The sequence below is a fragment of the Perognathus longimembris genome, chromosome 28, assembly GCF_023159225.1.
Source record: "Perognathus longimembris pacificus isolate PPM17 chromosome 28, ASM2315922v1, whole genome shotgun sequence".
In the NCBI taxonomy this organism is placed as follows: domain Eukaryota; kingdom Metazoa; phylum Chordata; class Mammalia; order Rodentia; family Heteromyidae; genus Perognathus; species Perognathus longimembris.
Window position 1 is genome coordinate 93759921 of NC_063188.1, and position 24971 is coordinate 93784891.

The 24971-nt window shown below is 39.3% G+C and overlaps 1 protein-coding gene across 1 annotated transcript; it reads left to right on the plus strand.

Moving 5' to 3' along the window:
- The first annotated feature begins 315 nt into the window (after positions 1-315).
- On the plus strand, positions 316-24727 carry Tasl (TLR adaptor interacting with endolysosomal SLC15A4). Its single transcript, XM_048336106.1, has 2 exons — positions 316-528; positions 23433-24727. The coding sequence occupies exon 2, from the start codon at positions 23434-23436 to the stop codon at positions 24328-24330; it is 897 nt and encodes a 298-aa protein (XP_048192063.1). The 5' UTR covers positions 316-528; position 23433; the 3' UTR covers positions 24331-24727.
- The last annotated feature ends 244 nt before the right edge of the window (positions 24728-24971 follow it).

Genomic DNA, 24971 nt, shown 5'->3' on the forward strand with positions numbered 1-24971 from the left:
TGTGATCCTCCTAAACTCATCTTCCTTTGTGCTGGGATTATAGGCCTACACCACTGTGCCCAGCTGATAAGGAACTTCCTAACAATTACAGATTAATGATGAAAACAGTTTTTTTAGAGTCATACATAACTATGGTTCTCTTTTGTAAGACGATTACCAGATAATCTATTGCTATGTGATAATGTGCAGTAATAAGGTAAAAAAGACAGTTTCATAGATAGGTTTCATTTTTCAAAAAAGGGGAAGAATCACCATTTTGTGGTTAGATGTGGGTTTGTCAGTTACAAGCTCCCCATTTCCTGGGACTTCCCACTGCTTCTTTAGCACACATCATACTTGAGTAAAATAACTATTTTTCCACAGAATCAGTTATAAAAAGAATGACAATGCTATGAGCTGCTTAGTTTCCTGGTCTCATCATAGAAAGGCTTGTAAACATTTTTGGAAAGAGTGCTGGCTGGCCTGCTCATACTTATATGATCAGTTTTGTGGTTCTGCAGGATCGAAGTAGCAGATTGGCTAGTGAAGGTAAGTAAGAAAAAGGAGGTAGTGGGTCCTACAATTGTGTTACCCTTTCCTCTCCTTTTGGTTCTCACCCTTTCTTAGACTGTTAGCATCGGAACTCAGATCCAGTTTTGTGACATCTAGAATACTTTCTTGCTTATTAAATCCAGGTTGAGTGAGAGTTAAGGAAATATTCAGTGGGGCTAGACAATAAAGAATAACACTTTTCTTATGTACTAACGTCCACATCTTGGACACTTCTAATTTTTTCTTTTATTTTAGTTTTCGTTTTTCTGTGTTTTTATTCTTGAGACAAGTTCTTGCCATGGAACCCCTTCTACTAGGGCCTCTCAAGTGCTAAGAGATTATGTGCACATATTATCATACCTGGTTCTAATCAAACACTTTATAATGTGTTTAGTTCTCTTTTACTAATTGCTACTCTGCTTAATATATGCATTTTTTACATGAAGGCTTAAAAACCTAAGCAGAACTTTCGGGGAAAATGCAGCTCTTGACTTTATACAGTGATGAGAATCAGAGACAAGCACAATCACAATACATTCCAGTTGGATTTTACTCTCAATTATTCAGTTCAGCGGGCTGTGCTATTGTTGTTCTATGTGGCAGGATATATTCAAAGTGAATATGATCTATGCCGATGATACTTTTCAAATTATCTAAGTAGTTTGAGGAAAACCTATCTTTTGGTATTAAAGACACCATATGCAAGGGTGGACTTTTTTAAAATTATTTTTTGATCTGCTCAAGCAGAATTTTCTCTTGTACTTATATGTCTGTGCATGAATATAAACCCGGTTCAGAATAGTCACATTTTTATTAATATTTTGTATAGGTCAGTCTGAGATAATGAGAAGCTTTTGTCAGTTTGAAGAGCACTTGAAATCTGTGTTAAACATCCATATCATACTGACAGTCACAGATTATTTACAAAGTGATATTTCAAATACTTATAACAAGTCACTGAAACATTTCCAACCACATGTATAATGATTAGTTTTATATATATATATATATAGAGAGAGAGAGAGAGATACATGATTTTCTCTCTACAAGCTCTTTTGAAAAGTTTTTTTGTATTAGCATACATTAATTTCACAGTTTCATTACCTTTTCATTTATGTAGATAATGTGCTTTGATCATATTTTTCCCTTAATCAGGCCACTTTCTCTTCCCAAATTCCTCTAGGTTCCTAACTCATGTTATACAATATAAACATGTCTTTAACTAAATACAGTAACTTTCTTTAAAATTTTTATTGAGAGAGTTGTACAACCAACACCTATTATAGTAGATTAGTCAGTTATATCATTCTGTCACATTTACTTTTCTTACGAGGTGAGCACTTTACCACTAGGCCATATTCCCAGCCCCACATTTACTTTTCTTTCTCAGCATCTCTTTCAGTTTCTTTTCCTGAATCATTTGAGAGTATATTGTTGACCTTAGGACACATCATTCCTAAATACTTTGGTGTATATTTCCTAAGAAAAAAGGCAGTGTTTCACATAATTATAATACTATTATGACATTAAGGAAATTTAACATTAACTTAACATTGTTATCTAACATATAACTCTCATAAAAATTACTTCATTATCTGCATGTGTTCCTTTATTGCTTAATACAAGATCCAATCAATAATCTCGTAGTGCATATGGTTATTTACTATCTAGTAAATGTTAATAGTAGTAAACATAATTAACAAGAATAGTACAAAGAAATTTTAACTTCAAAGAACACTGTTATGATCAGTATTCTTATCTTCCTAGCCTCTACGATGCAGCAAATATACGAAAATTAAATTGAAAAAGTAGTCATAGGATTGATTTTTCAATATGTGAGATGGCATGAAAAGGTATGGGGAGAATTCAACCACGAACAAAATATATTTACTACTAGTTTAGCACTAAATTTTACATCTTTTGAAATAAGGAATTTCACACATCATGTAAAGCCCTTGAAAATAGCAGTTACCTTTGGACTTAAGACTCCAAGCAGAACTGAACAAAGTTATTTATTTACTTGGGGAGGTTAATGTGAAGAACAGAAGATATTTGATTTACAGTTGTATAATCTTAACCATCAAGTTATATTTCCAAAAATTAATTTAAGAGTCAATTTACATTTGATAGAAGAGTAGACATTCCCAAATTGTATGTTTTGTAAAAGGAATTGAAATAGGGATGAGTAAGAGATGAACTACTAAGGGATATAATCTAAGGCATGTGATTCAGTGTTTCTAGTTCTAAAGAACAGATATGTAAAAAGATATCATTAAGATTTTAAAACGTGGGGTTGGGGATATAGCCTAGCGGCAAGAGTGCCTGCCTCGGATACACGAGGCCCTAGGTTCGATTCCCCAGCACCACATATACAGAAAATGGCCAGAAGCGGCGCTGTGGCTCAAGTGGCAGAGTGCTAGCCTTGAGCGGGAAGAAGCCAGGGACAGTGCTCAGGCCCTGAGTCCAAGGCCCAGGACTGGCCAAAAAAAAAAAAAAAAAAAAAAAAAAAAGATTTTAAAACGTGCATGCTTGTTGGACATAGGTAGTTCACATCTGTAATCCTAGTTACTTAACAGGCTGAAATCTTAGGATTATGGTTCAAAGCCAGCCTAGCAGAAAAGACAATGAGACTCTTATTCCAAATTAATCAGCAAAAAGCTGGAAGTGGAGCTGTGGCTGAAGTAGTAGAATTCTAGTCGTGAACATGATAGCACATAGACCCTGAGTTTAAGCCCTAGGGTTGGCACAAAAAAATGCCCATGCCATTTCACAGAGGGTGAGTCCTCCTAAAAAGTCTGTGATTAGAGTAAAATTTTTGTATCATCCACTTAAACTATATTAAAACATATAATTCAGACTTGGTTATATTATCAAATTTAGATCATGAGCAAAACAATATTTAAAATTTTTAATGATAATTTTATATCATGTCCTTCCAAATCAGACATTCCTCCCAAATCAATAAGATGTTAAAAACATGTAGATTGGGTTTATAGGATCTAGAATTTATGGTATAGAGAAAATAAAAAGGTAAAGAAATGAAATAGAGGACTTTGAGGTTTCTGGGAATTTAAAAAAAATAGCCAGTCTTGGGTCTTGAACTCAGGGTTTGGCTATGTCCTCAAGTTTCTTTTGCTTAAGACTCATTGGACCACAGCTCAATTTCTGGCTTTTTGGTAGTTTGTTGGAGGTAAGAGTCTCATGAGCTTTCCTGCCCAGGCTGGCTTCAAACCACCATCCTCAGATCTCAGCCACTTGAGTAGCTACGATTTCAGGTGTGAGCCAACAGCATCCAACTCCTATACTCAATCTTAATGAATTTGCTTCACTTTCAAATTTAAGGCAAGTGTAAATTTACTCGTCCAACTGGAAAATTAAAAAAAAATAATGTGTTGAAGAATGTCAGTGAAAACAATTAATCTTAAACATTGCTGGCAAAAGAATAAATCAGTCCAAGCTATTTGAAAAGCAATTTGATAATAACTGTGATCTAATTATTGTTCTGTTCCAAATTGGATTGAGGAAATATTCATGGAGGCATGGGCAATGACAGCACATAGTGTTTACTATGAAAAATGATTGACTACATAAGATGTGCTTACAGAGTATTGTTTTCCTAATTGCCTTACAGGGGCGAGGAACCTTTTGTCTGCCAAAGGCAATTTGGATATTTATAACATCATTCTAGGGCCACAGAAAATTATCCATAGAAGCAGATGGCCATGGGCAATTTATGTGACGCATACATGTCTATACTGTCATGTATTTGAAGCAGGAGATTCCTTACTCCTGGAAGATGGGTCTATAAAAGCAGATGTGACAGCAGGTAGGAACCAAACTGCACTCCATCTACCCTGGCCTAAGATTAAATGTGCAATAACACATTTGTGTCTTCAGTTCCATGAGGTTGTAGCCTATCTCCATGAGGCACTGCTAGCCCACTGACTGCATCTACTCTTTTGGAGACACTGGAGGGCTCCTTAGCATCTATTCCAATCCAGTTTCTTCAGGCGTGTTAGTTATCCTTGCCCCAAATACTTTTTCAAGAAGCAAGACCTGTCCTGATTCCTTATCACCTCAAATCAAGTCATTCCTTAGTCATCTTACTTTCCTTTTGCTTTCACCAGCCACTCATTCCAAAGATGATTCTAATGACTATTTTACAGTTTATGGTAGCAGCTGGGTTATATAAGAGTTCTAGATAATCCTTGTGAATCCCTTAGTGTAAGGGAAGGAAGACTCTAGACTGTTTCTAACTTAGGGATATGGATTCTGAATGGGTGGCCTAAGCCACTGAAATGTAACTGTTCGAGATAAGACTTGAAGGTCATGGGTGGTAGGAGGATAGATTGGCAAGCTCCCAGGAAAGAAAGAAAGATGAAAAAAATCTCTGGGATAAGAGTGAGGTTTAGAGGGCTGGGAATATATATGGCCTAGTGGCAAGAGTGCTTGCCTCGTGTACATGAAGCCCTGGGTTTGATTCCTCAGCACCACAAATATAGAAAAGCTGGAAGTGGTGCTGTGGCTCAAGTGGCAGAGTGCTAGCCTTGAGCAAAAAGAAGCCAGGGACAGTGCTCAGGCCCTGAGTCCAAGCCCCTGGGCTGGCGGAAAAAAAAAGGTGAGGTTTGGAGGTACTGGAGAGGCTCAGCATGGGTAGAGACCTGGGACTTTTGGGGAATAGGTGGAAATGAGGTAAGAAGGCAGACAATACCATACATCACGAGGGTCTGGCAGGTGTGAGTGTCCTGGAGGTGATTGGGAAGTGTAAACAGGGCATCTGTAATATTAAATTACACTGTAGAAAGTAGTGGTAAAAAATGACATAATTCTAGACTAGCAGTGGTTCTTGTTACAAAAAAAAGTCCATATGCTTAGATTTAAAAAAAAAAAAATGGAGGATGGACTGGGCACTGGTACCTCTTGCCTGTAATGCTAGCTACTCAGCAGGCTAAGATAAGTTAGTGAGACTCTTTTTCTTTTCTTCTCTTCTTTTGTATTGGTTGTGGGGCTTGAACTTGGGGTCTGGGTGCTCTCCATGAGCTCTTTTGTTCAAGGCTAGTGCTCCCGCCACTTTGAGCCAGAGCTCCACTTTGGGTTTTCTGGTGTTTAACTGGAGAGGAGAGTGGCATTATAATGACATATGAACATCAACACACAATTGAGTCCTGTGGGGTAGGAGCTGGCTGTCACCTTGAACACTTTTTCTCTCATTCTCATGGTATCCTTCTTATTTTCTAGTCAAAGTTGATTCATTTTTCCTGGAAGAACTGCTTGTTATCATGACTGTAGGATGTTGACTATCCTCAGCTAGGAGTAGAGCAAGCTGTTCTAAGACCCAAACACAAAGCTGAAGTTTGTAAACTTGGGCTTCAACCATGCATCTGGTAGTTAGTGCCTGTGTTATCGAGGGAAGGTATTTGTCATATTTGAGGCTCAGTTTTTTTCCTCCTGAAAATCTGAATTATGTTATTACTTCATAGGCAACGGTGTTGTAAAATTAGGGATAATATATGGAGAAAACCCAAAGCACAGTTGCTCTTATGATGTCCTACTCAACTTACCACATCTACATTTTCATTGAGGTAAAAGTTAAGCAAGCCACAGCCCAGGACCAAATTGGCTGTTTTGTAAATAAAGTTTTATTGAAACACAGCCATAGTTGTTTACATGTTGTCCATGGATTCTTTGATGCTACAATAGCAGAGTTGCAACAAACTCCAGATGACCTACAGAGCTTCAAATATGTACTATTGCTAAGGTTATTTTTGTCTTTTTGTCAGTCATGGGGCTTGAACTCTGGGCCTGGGCGCTGTCCCAGAGCTCTTCAGCAGCTCAAGGCTAATGCTCTACCACTTGAGCCACAGTGCCACTTTTGGTTTTCTGGTGGTTAATTGGAGATAAGCGTCTCATGGGCTTTTCTGCTGGGGCTAGCTTTGAACCATGATCCTCAGACTTCAGCCTCCTGAGTAGCTGGGATTACAGGTGTGTGAGCCATCAGTACCCAGCTGCTAAGGTTTTTGTTTTTTTCAATGTTTCCTCTTAAATGTTCTTCCTTTTTGATTCTAGGCTTGTATTATGTGGTGTAAATTCAAAGAATGTTTATATACTGAAGTTATAAATACTAGTTTTCTGAGAACCTATATATGGGCTAATCTAGAAGGAAGAATTCATTTTGCAGTTTCTTTTGAAAGCCAAGTAAATGATTTAACAAAGTGCTGTACTTTAGCACATACTTTCAACTTGTGAATTTGTGCTTAAGGTTAATTTTGGTATTCCCCTATCTGGTAATGATTAATGTAGGCTAAATTTGCTAGAACATCTCATTTGCAAATGTCCTTAGATGTCTTTTTCTTCACCTGTAACCAGTCACGGAGAATTCTTTTTTTTTCGATCATGGTGCTTGAACTCAGGGTCAGGGCACTGTTTCTGAGCCTTTTTGTGCTCAAGGCTAGCACTCTACCACTTGAGCCACGGTACTTCTTCCAGTTTTTCAGTGGTTAATTGGAGATAAGACTCTCAGGGAGTTTTTTTTCCTGGGCTGGCTTTGAACTTCAATCCTCAGATCTCGGCCTCCTGAATAGCTAGGATTACAGGTGTGAGCCTCTGGTGCCTGGCATAGTCACAGAGAATTCTGAACACACACACACACACACACACACACACACACACACACACACACACACCGCTTCTCTCAAAGATGAGAGACAAAACTTCAAGTGTTAAAATACCTTTCAATAATTTCATTAAAATATGTTAGTATTTATGTAAAGTGAACTATTTGTAATATCTTTAAAGTGATCCAGTGATAACATCTTAAAATTCACAACTAATAGAAAATTATTAGGAAAAAAATACCAGCCAGGAATGATGGCACATGTTTTAAATTCCAGCATTTAGGGGGCTGGGGATATAGCCTAGTGGCAAGAGTGCCTGCCTCGGATACACGAGGCCCTAGGTTCGATTCCCCAGCACCACATATACAGAAAACGGCCAGAAGCGGCGCTGTGGCTCAAGTGGCAGAGTGCTACAGCCTTGAGCGGGAAGAAGCCAGGGACAGTGCTCAGGCCCTGAGTCCAAGGCCCAGGACTGGCCAAAAAAAAAAAAAAAAAAAATTCCAGCATTTAGAAGGCTGAGACAAGAGGATCATGAGCTCAAGGTCAGCCTGAGATACATTGCCAGACCCTATCTTAAAACAAAACAAAACCCCCAAACAAAAAAGAAAAATCCCAATAATTACTCAAAGAGACCCATCAAGTTTATTTCTCTATTTTAAAATTTTTGGATAACACGATGTGTACCATTGTTTTTGTCCTATTGTTGCATTAAAGTATGGTTATAATAATTAAGTGTATTAGCATTTATTTAATATAGTATTTGTTTATAATTTTACGCAGTGTTAGTCTCACAGCTTTACAATTTTTTTAAGCTCCTTACCATGCTTTCTGCTGCCCTCTACTGCTAATTTTCAGAAATGTCAGGTTCTGAGTACACTAAATCCTCTTCATAAAATTATGCAATATTAAGGTTTGAAGGTATTTGAAGCCCAGGATCACAGCATCATATAAACAGAAAATACTGGAAGTGGCTCTGTGGCTCAAGTGGTAGAGTGCTAGCCTTGAGCAAAAGAAGCTCAGCGACAGTGCCCAGGCCCTGAGTTCAAACCCCATGACTGGCAAAAAACAAAAAAACAAATAAAGCCATGTGATACTTCTACTTTTTTCTCCTTGTGGAAGCTCTCCACTGAAGTTATCATAAACACACCAAGGCTCCTCAAGCCATAGTATAAACTCCTATTTCCTACATTTGGCCATTTGATTTCACTGTTGACTTTAACTCTTCTGATAAGCTCGCTGCCTGAATCTTAAATGGACAATTAGACACTTATACTCAGATAATTCATTAGTGTCAGGCTCAAAGAGGAACTAAGTTAAACCCTTCAGTCCTCCACTCAGCTCCTCCTTATGACGTCCCCATTTTCATCAGTGCTAGTCCAATTTCCCAACATATCCAGACTCATTGCTATTTTTGGTTCCTACCTTCCTTATTTCCATATCTGAGAGCCCTGGTCACTCATATTCTTTTTCTGCTACCTCTCTCTTGGCTTGTGTCCCGGGTGAGGATGCATCCAACTCTTAACTTGTAACCTCACCCTGCACTTTATTGTTACTCATGCCGGGAACCAGCTTCATCTGCCTGCACTAGTTTTATACAAGTTGGGAACCCTTTATCTGAAAGAATTGGGATCTGAAGTGTTTTCGATTTTGGCTTTTGTTGTTCTTTTAGGATATTTGCATGTACATAATGAGATTTTTTTGAATGGAACTCAAGTAGATATACAACATTCTTTTATGTTTCACACATACTTTATACACATACCTAGAAAGTTACTTTATTATTTTTATTTAAATTTTTTAAAATTTATTTTTATTTTTTATTTTTGTTGGTTGTGGGGCTTGAACTCTGGGCCTGGCCATTGTCCCTAAGCTGTTCAGCTCAAGTCTAGTGCTTTACCACTTGGAGCCACAGCACCACTTCCAATTTTCTGGTGGTCAGTTGGAGATAAGAGCCTCATGGATTTTCCTGCTCGGCTGGCTATGAACTTCAATCCTCAGATCTCAGTCTCCTGAGTGCTAGGATTACAGGCGTGAACCACCGGTGCCTGGTGGAAAGTTACTTTATTTATTTATTTGTTTATTTATCTATCTACTCTCTACCTATTTACTTATTATTTTATCCACGCCCTAACTTGCCCAAGCATTCCCAGAGCCTGAGAAGCTGTGGCTTAGCCTTAGTGATCTGAGTGGAGCGAGTGGAGTGTGCCTTATTACTACACATGAATAACATGGCTAACTGCCGCCTCTGCAACTTTGTGTCATTTCTAGACAGAGTTGCTTAAAAAAATCTCCTAAGAGACTTGGGGGAAGTAAATTATATGTTTACCACCTCAGGTTAAAAGTCCAGGGAAAGCCAGGCACTTGTGTGGTTCGCACCTGCAAAAGTCATAGAATAGCTGGGTGCTGGTGGCTCAGGCCTGTAGTCCTAGCTACTCAGGAGGCTGAGATCTGAGAATCACGGTTCAAATCCAACCAGGGCAGGAGACTCTTATCTCGAATTAACTACCAGAAAACCAGAAGTGGCGCTGTGGCTTCAAGTGGTAGAGCACTAGCCTTGAGCAAATGAGCTCAGGGACAGTGCCTAAACCTGAGTTCAAGCCCCAGGACTGGAGTGTGTGTGTGTGTGTGTGTGTGTGTGTGTGTGTGTGTGTGTGCACGTGCGTGCACATGAATACCCAGAGTCACAGAATAATACCCACAAGTGCCAATCAAGAAATTAAGGGAGGGGCTGGGAATATGGCCTAGTGGCAAGAATGCTTGCCTCCTACACATGAAGCTCTCGGTTCGATTCCCCAGCACCACATATATGGAAAACGGCCAGAAGGGGCGCTGTGGCTCAGGTGGCAGAGTGCTAGCCTTGAGCTGGAAGAAGCCAGGGACAGTGCTCAGGCCCTGACTCCAAGGCCCAGGACTGGCCAAAAAAAAAAAAAAAAAGAAATTAAGGGAAATTACGCCAACTAGGAACAAAACCTCACATCAGAAGTCAGTTTGGAATGATAGAATGGATATAGAGAAACACACACACACACACACACAAAACAAAACCGAGTTCCACAACTCACAGATACTGTTCTAGTTCTTCATCAGTGACTTTCTCGCTCAAAGAGAGCATCACCAGGATAATTAACAATTCCTCTGGTTTCAATAAGTCGAAGTTGATTATCTAAAGGGCAGGCTGCTCTTTAAATTAAAGATGATATCAGAGACATTTACAGCAATCTATATTACTGCGCAGATATTGCACTAAATATATAGGTCGGAAGTCCAGCCCAGTCATCCAGTAGGACCAACAGGTGAGACAAAGGAGCGGCCAGACCTGTGAGGATGGACGCCAGGGAGAGAACACATTCAGGACAGGGTGGGTGGATGGACTTTCCACAGCCCATTGTGGCAAGACAGAGAATTTCCTCTGAGCTGTGTTGAGGATCTCCTGTTGGCTGGCCCATGCGTATCGGGGGGCTCTCGTGGGCTGGCCCACGTGTGTCAGGACTCTCACGTGGGTTGCCCCTCGCATGTCAGGGATGTCCTGTGGGCTGGTCCACTCGTGTTGAGGCTTTCCCGTGGGCTGTCCCACGAAACTATCAAATAAAGGGGTTAGAGGCATGGCTCACTTGGTAGAGCACTAGACAATGAGAACAAGCATCAGGTACTGAGTTTAAGTCCCCATCTCAGACAAAAAAAAAAGAAAAGGAAAAGGAAGAAACTATTCTCTAAATGAACTTGTCCTGGGCTGAGGCTCCGAGGAGTCTTGACATTGAAAGTGGGTTAAGGATCAACCCCGGAAGTGGGCTGAGGCTCCCAGGAAAGTTACTTTATACAATCATTTTTGTGCACCTGCGTTTTGAATGCTCATTATATGAGTTTGAGTATAGACTTTTCTGTATATGGACATTTTTTGAGTTTGGAGCATTTTGGATTTTTGGACTAGGTATACTCAACCTGTGTTGCTTACAAATTAAATGTCCACAGCCTTGTATGCTCCAACCAACATACATATCTTCCTTTCCACCCTCACAGGAATCTTCTCCATTTGGTAGGGGTAAGTCTATCCTTTGACAGGTGCATACTTTCTGCTTTTCTAACATTGGATCTACTACATCATTAATCTAAGACTCCACACCTAAAAATGTTAGGCATCTATTCCATAAGAATGGAGGCATCAACAAACTTCCCTGCAGATGACAAATAGGAAGAAAGAAGGCTCATGACTGAAAGCAAAACCAGAGGATTTCTTCTTTCATTATTGTGAAGGAATGGAGGTTATTTGGAGTTGGTATAAATATCATACACATGTCATGAAAAGAAGACTGCAGCAAGGCTGAGGTTTTTGTTTTGTTTTGTTTTGGTTCTGGGGCTTGAAGTCCTGGGACTTGAACTCAGAGCCTGAGCACTGTCCCTGGCTTCTTTTTGCTCAGGGCTAGCACTCTACCACTTGAGTCACAGTGCCACTTCTGGCCTTTTTGTGTCTATGTGGTGCTAAGGAATCGAACCCAGGGCTTCATGTATCCTAGGCAAGCACTCTTGCCACTAGGCCATATTCCCAGCCCCCAAAGGCTGAATTTTTAATTAATTAATTAATTTAAAATTTTCATTGTACCACTACTGGCTTTGGTGCTGTTCTTTAGCTTTTCTGTTTTCACTTAAGCCTGGTGCTCTATCACTTGAGCTACAGCTCCACTTCTAGCTTAAAAAGAATCTTTTTCTTGAAAAGGCTTTTTTTCTGCCAGTCCTGGGGCTTGAACTCAGGGCCTGGCCACTATCTCTGAGCTTCATTTGCTTAAGGCTAGCACTCTACCACTTGAGCCACAGCACCACTTCCGGCTTTCTGAAAAGGCTTTTAAAAATACTTTTATTCAAAAATAAAAGCAGTTTGTGAATACAATGCATCTTGACCAACCCTTTCAGCATTCTCACCCACTCCCCCTAACCCCCCCCTTCCCTCACTTTTCTTATTTCTTAGGTTATATGTTGAATTTTCTGCCATTTAACAAAGTAGTTAATGCATCATTACAATACATCTTTATCTGTGCCATCACTTCAACATTTTATCCTCCTGTGACCCACCCCTTGCCTTATATTTCTCAATTCTGTGTTAGATATAATGAATCTTGCCTGCATTCTTCCCCCGTCATTTGTTCAGCTTTTTCTCTTTTTCTGGTCCTAGGGCTCGAACTCTGGTCTTAGACACTGTCCCTGAGCTACTTTTTGCTCAAGGCTAGAGCTCAATCACTTGAACCACAATGCCATTTCCAGCTTTTTGATGATTAATTACAGCCACGAGTCTCACAGACTTTTGTGCCCAGGCTGGCTTTGAACCACAATTCTCAGATCTCAGCCTCCTGAGTGGCTAGGATTACAGGCATGAGCCATAATGTCCAGCAGACTGATTGATTCATTTGAAGAAAGAGTTGTTGAATAATGAGATATTTGCTACATGTCTGAATAGGAACCAGGGAAATAAAGGGAGATTATGCAAACATTCCCCTTTGTGACATTTCTGGAGAAGTTCTGACATAAGCATGGTTCTGAAAAGTAGCACTTGCATTCCCCACCTAGACTGGTGTGCTTGCAGTTACGGACCTACATAAATTGACAACAGAGACCTCTCTACTCCAGTGCCCTACTTTGCTATGTCTGTCGAGCTCTAACCCTGTCCTCAGAATTTCAAGTCCTTTCTGTTTTGCAGTGCACAAAGGAAGGTTCACTTTCCACATCTGCCCTCTCCTTCAATCTTAGAATAGCTTTCTTTTCTTTTTTTATTTTTTATTTTTACCAGTATAGGGGGTTTGAACTCAGAGCCTGGGACACTGTTCCTGAGCTTCTTTTGCTTGAGGCTTGCACTCTTCCACTTGAGCCACAGTGCTTGCTACTTTTAGCTTTTTCTGTGTATGTGGCACTGAGGAATCAAACCCAGGGCTTCATGCATGCTAGGCAAGCACTCTACCACTTAGCCACATTCCCTGTCCCAGATACACTTGTCATTGTTGTTGCTGTTGGCTGTACTGGGGTTTTCACTCAGAACTTGGCACTTGATAGGCAGGTGCTCTGTCACTGAGCCACATCTGCAATTCACAATCTTAAGAGTATCTTTTCTTTTTTTTTTGCCAGTCCTGGGCTTGGACTCAGGGCCTGAGCACTGTCCCTGGCTTCTTTTTGCTCAAGGCTAGCACTCTGCCACTTGAGCCACAGCGCCACTTCTGGCCATTTTCTGTATATGTGGTGCTGGGGAATTGAACCTAGGGCCTCATGTATACGAGGTAAGCACTCTCGTCACTAGGCCGTATTCCCAGCCCCACTTAAGAGTATCTTTAACCACTACTCAGCTGTACAGGAAATGCCACACCTTTTTTGCCCTTCTTAGTTACTCTAGAATATTTTTCTTTCTATCCTTTTATTTTTATGAGGTGTTGAGGATAGTACTCAGGGCCTTACAAATGGTAGACAAGTGTACCATGGAACTATACTTCTAGTTCTAGCTTTTCATTTTAATTACAAATTTGAATTAGAGTTATATATGAAGACAATTTGGGTCACATGATTTCTAAGAGGTTTATTATGAAAAAATAGCACTCTCTACATCCCCTTTCCAGAAACAACTTTTAGGTCTTTTTAACTAATTGGTATTTACCCCATTTCTTTCAATAGCATGCTTGTGTTGCAACTTTTCTTATGGTTGGATATTATTTATTGATTTGTGACTAGAAAGAAGATCTAGCTTTCTTTCCAATCTTGTTGTCTTACTGCTTCTCTGATTGTGTTGAAAATTCTGAAGATTCTGGTTCTGTCTTTTTTTTTCTTATTTATTGTCAAAGTGGTGTACAGAGAGGTTACAGTTTCATATGTTAGGCTTTGGGTACATTTCTTGTACTGTTTGTTACCTCCTCCCTCACTCCCCCCTCCCCTTCCCCTTTTCCCTCTCCCCCCATGAGTTATTCATTTGGGTTACACCAAATGGTTTCGCAAGTATTGCTTTTGGAGTCATTTGTCTTTTTTATCCTTTGTCTCTCGATTTTGATATTCCCTTTCACTTCCCTAGTTCTAATACCAGTATGTACATTATCAGTCTTTTTAATGTATGACTTTTTTCTCTCAATCTATACAATCTTTTCTTTGTTCCAAGTGTTTTATCATTTCACAATAATGAGAAGAGGTGTAGGTTTATTTTTACTCCATATTTTGAGAACTCATGTCCTTTAGTTTTTTATTTTATTTTAATTTTTTTAAATTTTTTTTTTTTTTTTTGGCCAGTCCTGGGGCTTGGACTCAGGGCCTGAGCACTGTCACTAGCTTCTTTTTGCTCAATGCTAGCACTCTGCCACTTGAGCCACAGCGCCACTTCTGGCCATTTTCTGTATATGTGGTGCTGGGGAATTGAACCCAGGGTCTCATGTATACGAGGCAAGCTCTCTTGCCACCAGGCCATATCCCCAGCCCCGTCCTTTAGTTTTTTAAAACATTCTTTTCCCCCCAGTCTTGCCTCTTGAACTCAGGGCCTGGACACTGTCCCTGGCTTCTTTTGCTCAAGGCTAGCACTCTACCACTTGAGCCACAGCACCACTTCCGGCTTTTTCTGTATATGTAGTGCTGAGGAATCGAACCCAGGGCTTCATGCTTGCTGACAAGCACTCTACCACTAGGCCATATTCCTAGCCCCTGGAAAACATTTTTAATATGTTTATTTAAATTCCTTCCCTATTTTCTTTGTTCGCTTTGAACCTTCTATTACTCAGATAATGGATCTCTTGTGTTAATTATCTAATTTAATCTTTCTTTACTACTTTGTGTCTTGTGTTTCCGTTCTACTTTCAAAATTAAAATAGTCTCATTGACAGTTTATGACCCACATATCATGCAAGGAAAGAAATATATGACATAGAATTTGGTCTTAGAATGATTCATTTCCATCTTTAAGAGCAATAGAAAGAAAATAGAAAACAAAACTTTCCAGTATTATTCTAATCTTTATGACTCTGGTTAGAGTTACTGAAGTGACATTGATCAAGATGCATTTTATTCATAAAAGGCTTCATTGAATGACATCTCCTTTGTACAACTACTTAAATATAATAAAAATGCATTGAAAAAATAAAATAAAATAGTCTCATCTTTATCTTTTGAGCCATTGGCTTGTGTGTGTGTGCTAGTCCTGGCACTTTAACCTAGGGCTTATGTGTTGTGCCTTTGCTTTTTTTTTCTCTCAAGGCTAGCACTCTTCCACCTGAGCCATAGCTCTACTTCTGGGTTTTCTGGGGGTTAACTGTAGATAAGTGTGTCACAGACTTTACTGCCTGGTCTGGCTTTAAACTGCAATCCTCAGATCTCAGTTTCCTAAGTAACTAGGATTACAGTGGTTTCCAGTGGTGCCTGGCTCCACTGACTTTAAAAAATGCAATTTTTCATTTCCAAGTACCTCAGAATACTGCTTTATAAATAGCAATTCACTTGTAAATTCAGGATTGTAATATTAATATTTTTTAACTTTGAGAATACCAGTGGTAGGTCTTTTTTCCTTGTAGAGAGTTTTTATGCTTCAAGTGATTGTTTTTGTCTCTATCATAACAGATCTTTCCTCAGATGTTTCAAGTTTCTAGTCATATTTGATGATGGGAATCTAAAAAGCTCAATATTTTTCAGAGACTATGTCTCAAGTTTTACTTTGAGGCTGAGGATGGGAGACAGTCTCTTGGCTGCAGAGAGTAACAAAGGCACAGCTCTGTGATTGCTTTAAAATACTTTTTTAAGCTGGGCGCTGGTAGCTCACACCTATAATCTTAGTTACTCAGGAGGCTGAGATCTGAGGATCATGGTTCAAAGCTAGCCCAGGTAAGAAAGTCCTTGGGACTTTTATCTCCAATTAACCACCAGAAAACCAGAAGTGGTGCTGTGGCTTAAAGTGGTAGAGCACTAGCCTTGAGCTGAAGAGCTCAGGGACAGTGCCCAGGCCCAGAGTTCAAGCCCCACAACAGAGAAAAAAAATTTTTAGACTATATGAATTGAGAGTAATTTGTTTCGTTATGGCATTTCCATACATGCATGTAATGTGCTTTCATGGTACTCATTCTATCACCCTTGTTTATCACCTCTTCTCCTTTCCCCCTTTCACATCCCTAATGTCTCCCTTTCACTTTCATGTCCCATTGTCAGCCCTAGGTTCCACATGAGAGAAAACATCTTGTCTTTCTGAGCCTGGCTTATTTCACTTAACATGATGATCTCTCATTGCATATATTTTCCTGAAAATGACATAATTATATTCTTCTTTAAGGATTATGACTATATATAATGCACAGTAATATGTTTATATCTTATATTTTTTAATCTATTCATCAGTTGAATTGACTCCATAAATTGGCTATTGTGAGTAGTGCTGTTATAAATGTAAGTGTGCAGGTGTGTCTGTTGTATGCTGACTTTGACTTCTTCAGGTGTACCTACCCCTGAGTGGTATGCATATATTATGTGGAAGTTCCATTTATAATTTTCTGGGGGAACCCCAACACTGATCCTCATAGTGTCTGGATAATTTGTATTCCAATTAAAAGTGTATAATTGTTCCTTTTTCTGCATCCCAATACTGATTCTGTTTTTGTTTTTTGTTTTTTGTCATGAGTCTTGAACTCTGGGCCTGGGCAAGGTCCCTGAGCTCTTCAGCTCAAGTCTAGCACTTTGCCATTTCAGCCACAGCACGTCTTCCAGTTTTCTGGTGGTTAATTGGAGATAAGAGTCTCATGGACTTCCCTGCCTGGGCTGGCTTTGATCTGTGACCCTCAGATCTCAGCCTCCTGAGTAGCTGGGATTACATGCATGAAACACTGGCGCCTGGATTTCGTTCGGGTTGTTTTTTGTTTTCTTGATAATAACCATTCTGATTGAGATGAAGTGGAATCTTAATGTTGTTTTGATTTTCATTTGCCTGATGGTTAAAAATGTTGAACATTTATCATGTGTATATTGGCTATTTGTTTTTTTTTTCAAATTTTTATTATCAAACTGATGTATAGAGAGGTTACAGTTTCATACGTTAGGCATTGGATACATTTCTTGTACTGTTTGTTACCTTGTCCCTCATGCCCCCCTCCCTCCCCCCCTTTCCCTCCCCCCCCCAGGTGTTCAGTTCACTTACACCAAACAGTTTTGCAAGTATTGCTTTTGTAGTTATTTCTCCTTTTTTACCCTGTGTCTCTCAAATTTGGTATTCCCTTTGAATTTCCTACTTCCAATACCAGTAAACACGGTTTCCAATATACTCAGATAAGATTACAGAGATAGTGTAGGTACAACCATAGGAAGGTGATACAAGAACATCATCATATATTGGCTATTTGTATGTAATCTATTGAAAAATCTGCCCAAGTAATTTGTAAGTTTGTTGATTGGATTATTGAATCTCTTGGTATTTAGTACTTTGAATTCTTCATATATTCTTGGTATTAACCCCATTAGATGAAAAGCTGATGAAGACTGTCTTTCATTCTGTAGGCAGAAAGCCTTTTATACAAACCTTCATTGAATCTATTTCCTTTGCCCTTACTCCTAAAAGGCAAATTGATCAATGTTTACAGAACTTCAAGTCAGAATGATTTTTGGTTATTATCATATAATTTAATTTTCTTTTCTCAGTCTCCTGACTCATTAACCATAGTTTCCTGTTTTCTGGCTTCTAAAATATTATTGCTCTTGTTTCATCTTCTGTTTTTCCCTTTTTGGGTGTTATACCTTTAAAAATAACTGCCATTTTAGTGAAATCTGGAAAGAGAGAGAAGAAATATATTTGTGCACGTATTCTGCTATCTTTCCTTTTCTCTTTCTCAATTTGACTTCTCTTTGGTTTATATTCTTCTGAGTGGTGGAAAAGTAATGTCTAAACCAAGATTTTCTCAATCAATTCACAGATCCCTCCTTGGGTTTGTCTCTAAGTTCCAGGTTGCTTATATGGAATCAAAGGGTCAGTTAGGAATAAGAGTAGGTGGGATGTATCTTTTGTTTTCACCACAGAGTCACACTGGTACCCATGGCAACTTCTTGTCATTTACCTAGTTCCTTGTTAGCACTCTATGGAGATGACCATGGGGTTGTCCTTTCTGTTTCCACACCATGCTGGACATGATTAAATTTTGTCTTCCTACTTCATCAGATTCTTCATAGGGCATAGGATGCAGATTTTTATGTAGTTTTTGCTCCTCAAGCCTCTCTAGAGCCATACCGTATCCCTCTATGGGGGAGATTCAGTACACTGGATTATATTGTTGATGCATAAATATTATGCTTTACATACCTCATGATTCTGGATTATGAAGTTTATTTTACCACTTTTATTTTACCAGTCCTGAGGCTTGAACTCAAGGCATCTGTTCCTGAGCTTTTTATGCCCAAGGCTAACACTTTACCAACTGGGACACAGCAACACATCTGGCCTTTTCTGTGTATGTGGTGCTGAGGAATTGAAGCCAGGGCTTCATGCATGCAAGGCAAGCACGCTACCACTAAGCCACATTCCCACTCTTGGATTGTGAGTTTAAAAGCACAAGTTAATCTGGGTATGATGGTAAATGCCTGTAATTCCAGCACTCAGTAGGTGAAGGCAGGAGGACCATGGGTTTCAGGCCAGCCTGGGCTACACATTGAATTCTAAGGCCAGCCTATGCTACACAGTAAGGCCTTGTCCACCCCCCACCCCCTAAAAGATCTCTTGAGTTGTATTATCTCAAAAGTTGTTTTTCTTTTTTGAGGCAGAGCCTTACCGTGTTGCCTGGGCTGGGTTCCGCCAAGTTTCTAGAGTGTATTTAGAAATTCAAAAGTCAATAGTGTATTTTGGTCTCAATTCCCCAATATGATGATATTCTAAGGTCTCAAAAGTGGAATGCCCTAGATGAACACAAAGGTGCAATGCTTATGTGCTTCTGATCATATAAAATAATATTTATTGAAATGAACTTCAGGAAAAAGGGACAACAAGATGTTTCTTTTCCCTTTTTTTGTTGGTCTTGGGACTTCAACTCAGTGCCTTGGTGTTGTCCCTGTGCTTTTTTTGCTTAAGGCTAGTGCTCTATCACTTTGAGCCACACTATCACTTCTGTTTTTTAAGTGGTTATTTGGAGAAAAGAGTCCCACAGACTTTCCTGTCCAGGTTGGCTTCGAACCACGTTCCTCAGATCTCAGCTTCCTCAGTAGCTAGGATTAAAGGGATGAGCATCACCCAGTTTTTTTATTACCTTTATAATGTGTTTAGCATACAAAAATTATTCACAGATTTGTTGAGGACTATTAGCTGAGATAAGGAAATATTTGTTGAGGACTATTAGCCTGAGATAAGGAGACATTTAAATAATCAATAAATTTGTTGAATATACCTTAATGTAATTCCAAAAGAGAAAATAACAATTCATCAATTTATAATATTAACCTTGCACAATTTAAAGAAGGGACACATTTTTGTCCATTTAGAAAAGAGTAACTACCTGAATACAAATGAAAGGCTAAATAAAAAAAAGATATTCATATGTAGTCAAAAGTGATCCTTCTGTTCTAATTTGCTTTTTGAATTTCAAGGTCAGATGGACAGGTTTGTTTTAGAAGCTAGTCCTTGAAGCCAAAGAGGACCCGCTTTCCTCATGCATCTCCAGTGCCAAGAATGCTAGTATGTTCCTTAATTAGAAAATACAGCTGCTGGTTTCTGACCTATTCTTGACACTCCAGGCTTCAGTGACAACTGCTGAGTATGGTGAGAGGAGGCAGGTGTAGGGAAAGCCCACAGTGAGCAAAGATCTTTGGTAAGTAGGGTAAAGGTAAAACATAAACGAATGTAGACATTTCCAGGATATATTCTGAGAAGTCAGAGGGATACAGAAAAATATCCATCCTAAGTTGCAAAGATAGAGAAAGCTTTGTGGTCTTTCAGCATATGTTCATTATGAACTCATGAGCTGGGAATATGGCCTACTGGCAAGAGTGCTTGCCTCATATACATGAAGCCTCAGCACCACATAAACAGAAAAAGCTGGAAATGGCGCTGTGGCTCAAGTGGCAGAGTGCTAGCCTTGAGAAAAAGAAGCTCAGGGACAGTGCCCAGGCCCTGAGTTCAACCCCAGGATTGGCAAAAAAAAGTATGAATTCATTTCATATTATGGTATATTTGTCAATTATTTCATTTCAGCTAACAGATGCCTATTGAGTCCTTTCTAAATACAAATAAAATACAAAGTAAAATACAAAGATGAGTAAAACACAGCTCTTGTGTTCAGTAGAATTTGCCATGGATTTCCCATAAATTTTTCCAAATCTGGTGGCCATGGGTTTCTGCAAAATATCATTTCTCAGAAACTCTTAATTTCTAAGGGACAAAACACAAATCTCTTTGCCTAAATCTTGAAGTCATGCATAACCCACTTCCAAATGATTGTCCTAATTCCTTCTGTTTTTGCTCAGCTTCTTGGTATGTACTGAATAGGCCAAGCCACCATTTTCTTTTCTAACTCTGTGACAATGCTTTAAACTCCTGCTTCTTTTTCACCATTCAACTGAAAGGCCACATTTCCTATGACACATCCCCCCAGGTTATTTCAGGGTGTTTTCTTTTCTTTTCTTTTTTGAATAATTATTTATTGTCAAAGTGATGTACAGAGGGGTAACAGTTTCATATGTAAGGCAGTGGGTACATTTCTTGTACAATGTGTTACCTCCTCCCTCATTCCCCCCTCTCTCCTCCCCCTTTCCCTCTCCCCCATGAGTTGTTCAGTTGGTTTACACCAAATGGTTTTGTAAGTATTGCTTTTGGAGGTGTTTGTCTTTTTATCCTTTGTCTCTCGATTTTGATATTCTCTTTCCCTTCCCTAGTTCTAATACCAGTATATACAGTATCCAGGGTACTCAGATAAGATACAGTGATAGCATGGGGACAACCACAGGCAGGGAATACAAATGGATCATCAACAAAAAAAAAAGCTATGGTTTCACATGGCATGTTGAAAATAATTACAACATTGATATAACACTCATTTCTATAACATGGAGTTCATTTCACTTAGCATCATCTTATGTATTCATAAGGGCATAGCTATTGAGCTCTTGTGATCTTCTGCTGTGACTAGCTTAAACTTGTACTAATTATTCCCTATGAGGGAGACCATAGAGTCCATGTTTCTTTGGGCCTGGCTCACTGCACTTAGTATAATTTTTTCCAAGTCCTTCCATTTCCTTACGAATGGAGCAATGTTATTCTTTCTGATAGGGGTATAAAATTCCATTTTGTATATGTACCACATTTTCCTGATCCATTCGTCTACTGAGGGGCATCTGGGTGGTTCCATATTTTAGCAATGACAAATTGTGCTGCGATGAACATTGTTGTGCTGGTGGCTTTAGTGTGTTCTTGTTTGTAATCTTTTGGGTAGATGCCCAAAAGTGGGGCTGCTGGGTCATAGGGGAGCTCTATGTTTAGCCTTCTGAAGAATCTCCATACTGCTTTCCAGAGTGGCTGAACAAGTTTACATTCCCACCAACAATGTAGTAGGGTTCCCTTTTGGCCACATCCCCTCCAGCATTTGTTATTGTTAGTTTTTCTGATAATGGACATTCTTACTGGGGTGAGGTGGAATCTCAATGTTGTTTTGATTTGCATTTCTTTTATGGCCAGTGATGTAGAACACTTCTTCATGTGTCTCTTGGCCATTCTCATTTCCTCATCAGAGAAGTCTCTTTTTAAGTCTTTAGCCCACTTGTTGAGTGGGCTGTTGGTTCTTTGAGGTTTTGTTTTGGAGGAATTTAATGTTTTTAGTTCTGCATATATTTTAGATATGAGGCCTTTGTCTGTTTTGTGGCTGGTAAAGATCTTCTCACAATCTGTGGGCTTTCTGTTTATCTTGCAAGCTATGTCCTTTGCCCTGCAGAAGCTCTGCAGTTTGATGCAGTCCCATTTGTCCAACCTTTCTTTGATTTGTTGCATTTCTAGGCCTTTGTTAGGGAAGTTTCGTCCTGTCCCAAGGAGCCCAAGTGTTTCTCCTACTCCTTGTAGTGTTTTCAGGATATCTGTTTTTATTTCAAAGTATTTGATCCATTTGGGATTGACTTTAGTGCAGGGTGATATATAAGGATTTAGTTTTAATTTGTTGCATGTGTTGAACCAGTTTTGTCAGCACCATTTGGTAAAGAGGCTATCTTTCTTCCATCCTATTTTTTTAGCTCCTTTATCAAAGATCAAGTAGGCATAGTTCTGCGGGTTCATTTCTGGGTCTTCAGTTCTGTCCCATTGGTCCTCAGGCCTGTTCTTGTGCCAATACCAAGCTGTTTTTTTTTTTTTTTATTACTATAGCTTTGTAAGACAGCTTGAAGTTTGGTATTGTAATTCCTCCAGCACTGTTCTTTCTACTTGGGATTGTTTTTGCTATTTGGGGTCTTTTATTGTTCCATATGAATTTCTGGATTGCTTCCTGTATTTCATTAAAAAATAGTATTGGGATATTGATGGGTATTGCATTGAATTTGTAGATAGCCTTTGGCAATATTGCCATTTTGACAATATTAATCCTCCCAATCCAGGAGCATGGGAGATTTTTCCATTTCCTTAGTTCTAACCCTCAGTGATATAATATTGGAGTGTTCTTTATATTCGGATTATTTTCCTCCACAATGAGAATGTTTATGAAGGATAGAACACTTTTTTTTTTTTTTTTTTGGCCAGTCCTGGGCCTTGGACTCAGGGCCTGAGCACCTTCCCTGGCTTCTTCCCACTCAAGGCTAGCACTCTGCCTCCTAAGCCACAGCGCCCCTTCTGGCCATTTTCCATATATGTGGTGCTGGGGAATAGAACTGAGAGCTTCATATGTAGGAGGCAAGCACTCTTGCCACGAAGCCATATTCCCAGCCCCAAGGATAGAACACTTTTAAAAAAATTTTGTCTGTGTGGGGCTTGAACTCAGGGCCTGCACACTGTCCCTGAGCTCTTCATCTCAAGGCTAGTGCTCTGCCATTTTGATCCACAGTTTCACTTCTGGTTTTCTGGTGCTTAATTGGAGAGAGCCAGCCTGGGCTGGCTTTTGAACTGTGATCCTCAGATTTCAGCCTCCTGAGTAGCTAGAATTACAGGCCACTGCCACCTGGGGAAACTGTATCCTTTTATCTTTACATTTCCAGTTCATTCCAGAGCAGCAGTATATAGTAGGTACAGAATTACTAATGGCTTGGGAAATGAATAAATTCATTTATTGTCCTTTACTTTTTTGATATATCAGTCACCAATTTCTTTCCAGCTTCTTTTTTCCTCACTTATTTACTCACCAATTCTCTTTCCAGAATGCTTTCGGAAGGATATCTCAGTGGACTTGCCTACTGGAATGACATCCACTGGAATTGTGCATCTTATGGTGAGCAGGTAGCTGGGGAACAGGAAGAGGACACGAATTCTATTGCTGCTCTTTCCTATTCCTCTGTGGATGAAACACAAATACGAAGTGTTTACGTGAGCTGCAAATCCTCTGACAAGTTTGTTTCGACAGTGCATTCAAGAGAGCACCAACACAACAGAAGTCAGGGAGTCACAGTGCTGCAGACAACCCACAATCCTGTGTTTGAAAGCCCAAATCTGGCGGCAGTTGAAATATGCAGAAACCCCAGCAGAGAGACCTTCTTGGTTCCATCTTCCTGCAAAAGTATCTGCAAGAATTATAATGACTTACATATTGCAGGAGGCCAGGTGATGGCCATTAACTCAGTGACAACAGGTTTTCCCTCTGAAAGCAGTTTTGAATGTGGTCCTTTGCTGAAGTCATCTGAAATTCCTTTGCCCATAGAGGATTCTATTTCTATTCAGCCCAATGACTTTTCCCAAAAACCTATCCAGCGGTATTCATCTTACTGGAGAATAACCAGCATCAAAGAGAAAAGCAGCCTGCAGATGCAGAAGCCTATTTCAAATGCAGTGCTGAATGAGTACCTGGAGCAGAAGGTGGTGGAGTTATATAAGCAGTACATTATGGATGCTGTGTTTCATGACAGTTCTCCTACCCAGATTCTGGCATCTGAACTCATCATGACAAATGTAGACCAAATTAGTCTTCAAGTGTCTAGAGAGAAAAACCTAGAGACCTCAAAAGCCAGGGATATAGTTATTAGCCGTCTATTACAGTTGGCATCAACTGAAATCAGCACTCCTAGTCTCCATATTTCTCAGTATAGTAATGTGAATTCATAGAAAAGAGGCTTTCATTCCTCCCAAGTATTCAAACCCAAAGCAATACTTTATTCATTTATTCAGAGAATATGTAGGAAGGGATGAAAGGGAGTTAACGGCTAGAGAAATGAAGATTAGATGGAAGATAGTTGTGAATAAGCTTTGAGAAATGAGTAAGAGACACCATGAGGAATTTTCAGAGACAGCTTTGTACAACAGCAAGGCAAAAATAAAAGTGATAAAAAAGAAAATATTATGATTTACTTAAAGGAGCATAGAAATTGGAAAAGACAAAACTACTAAGGAATAAACACTGTGATGAAACTAAAAAGCAGAAAGGTTTCATGTCAGAGACTTAAACATATGTTTCTTATCCAAACAAATTCCTCCAACTGGTTTTGTTTTGAAGGAAAAGGAAGGTATAGACAGCTGCTAAATTTGGATAGAAAGATAAGTTCAAACATTTTTTAACTATGTGTTTATGTCTCTCTTTCCTATATTATATATTGGTATGCCATTTATGTATATTCTTTGTAAATACTAAATGAAGAGAAAATTCCAATTGTGGTTTTATTTTTGAGTGTCACTTAATTATAGCCATTGAATCTCCTAATTCTGTTTACTGATAGAGATAACTTTTGCCTCCCCTCCCCTCTATAGAC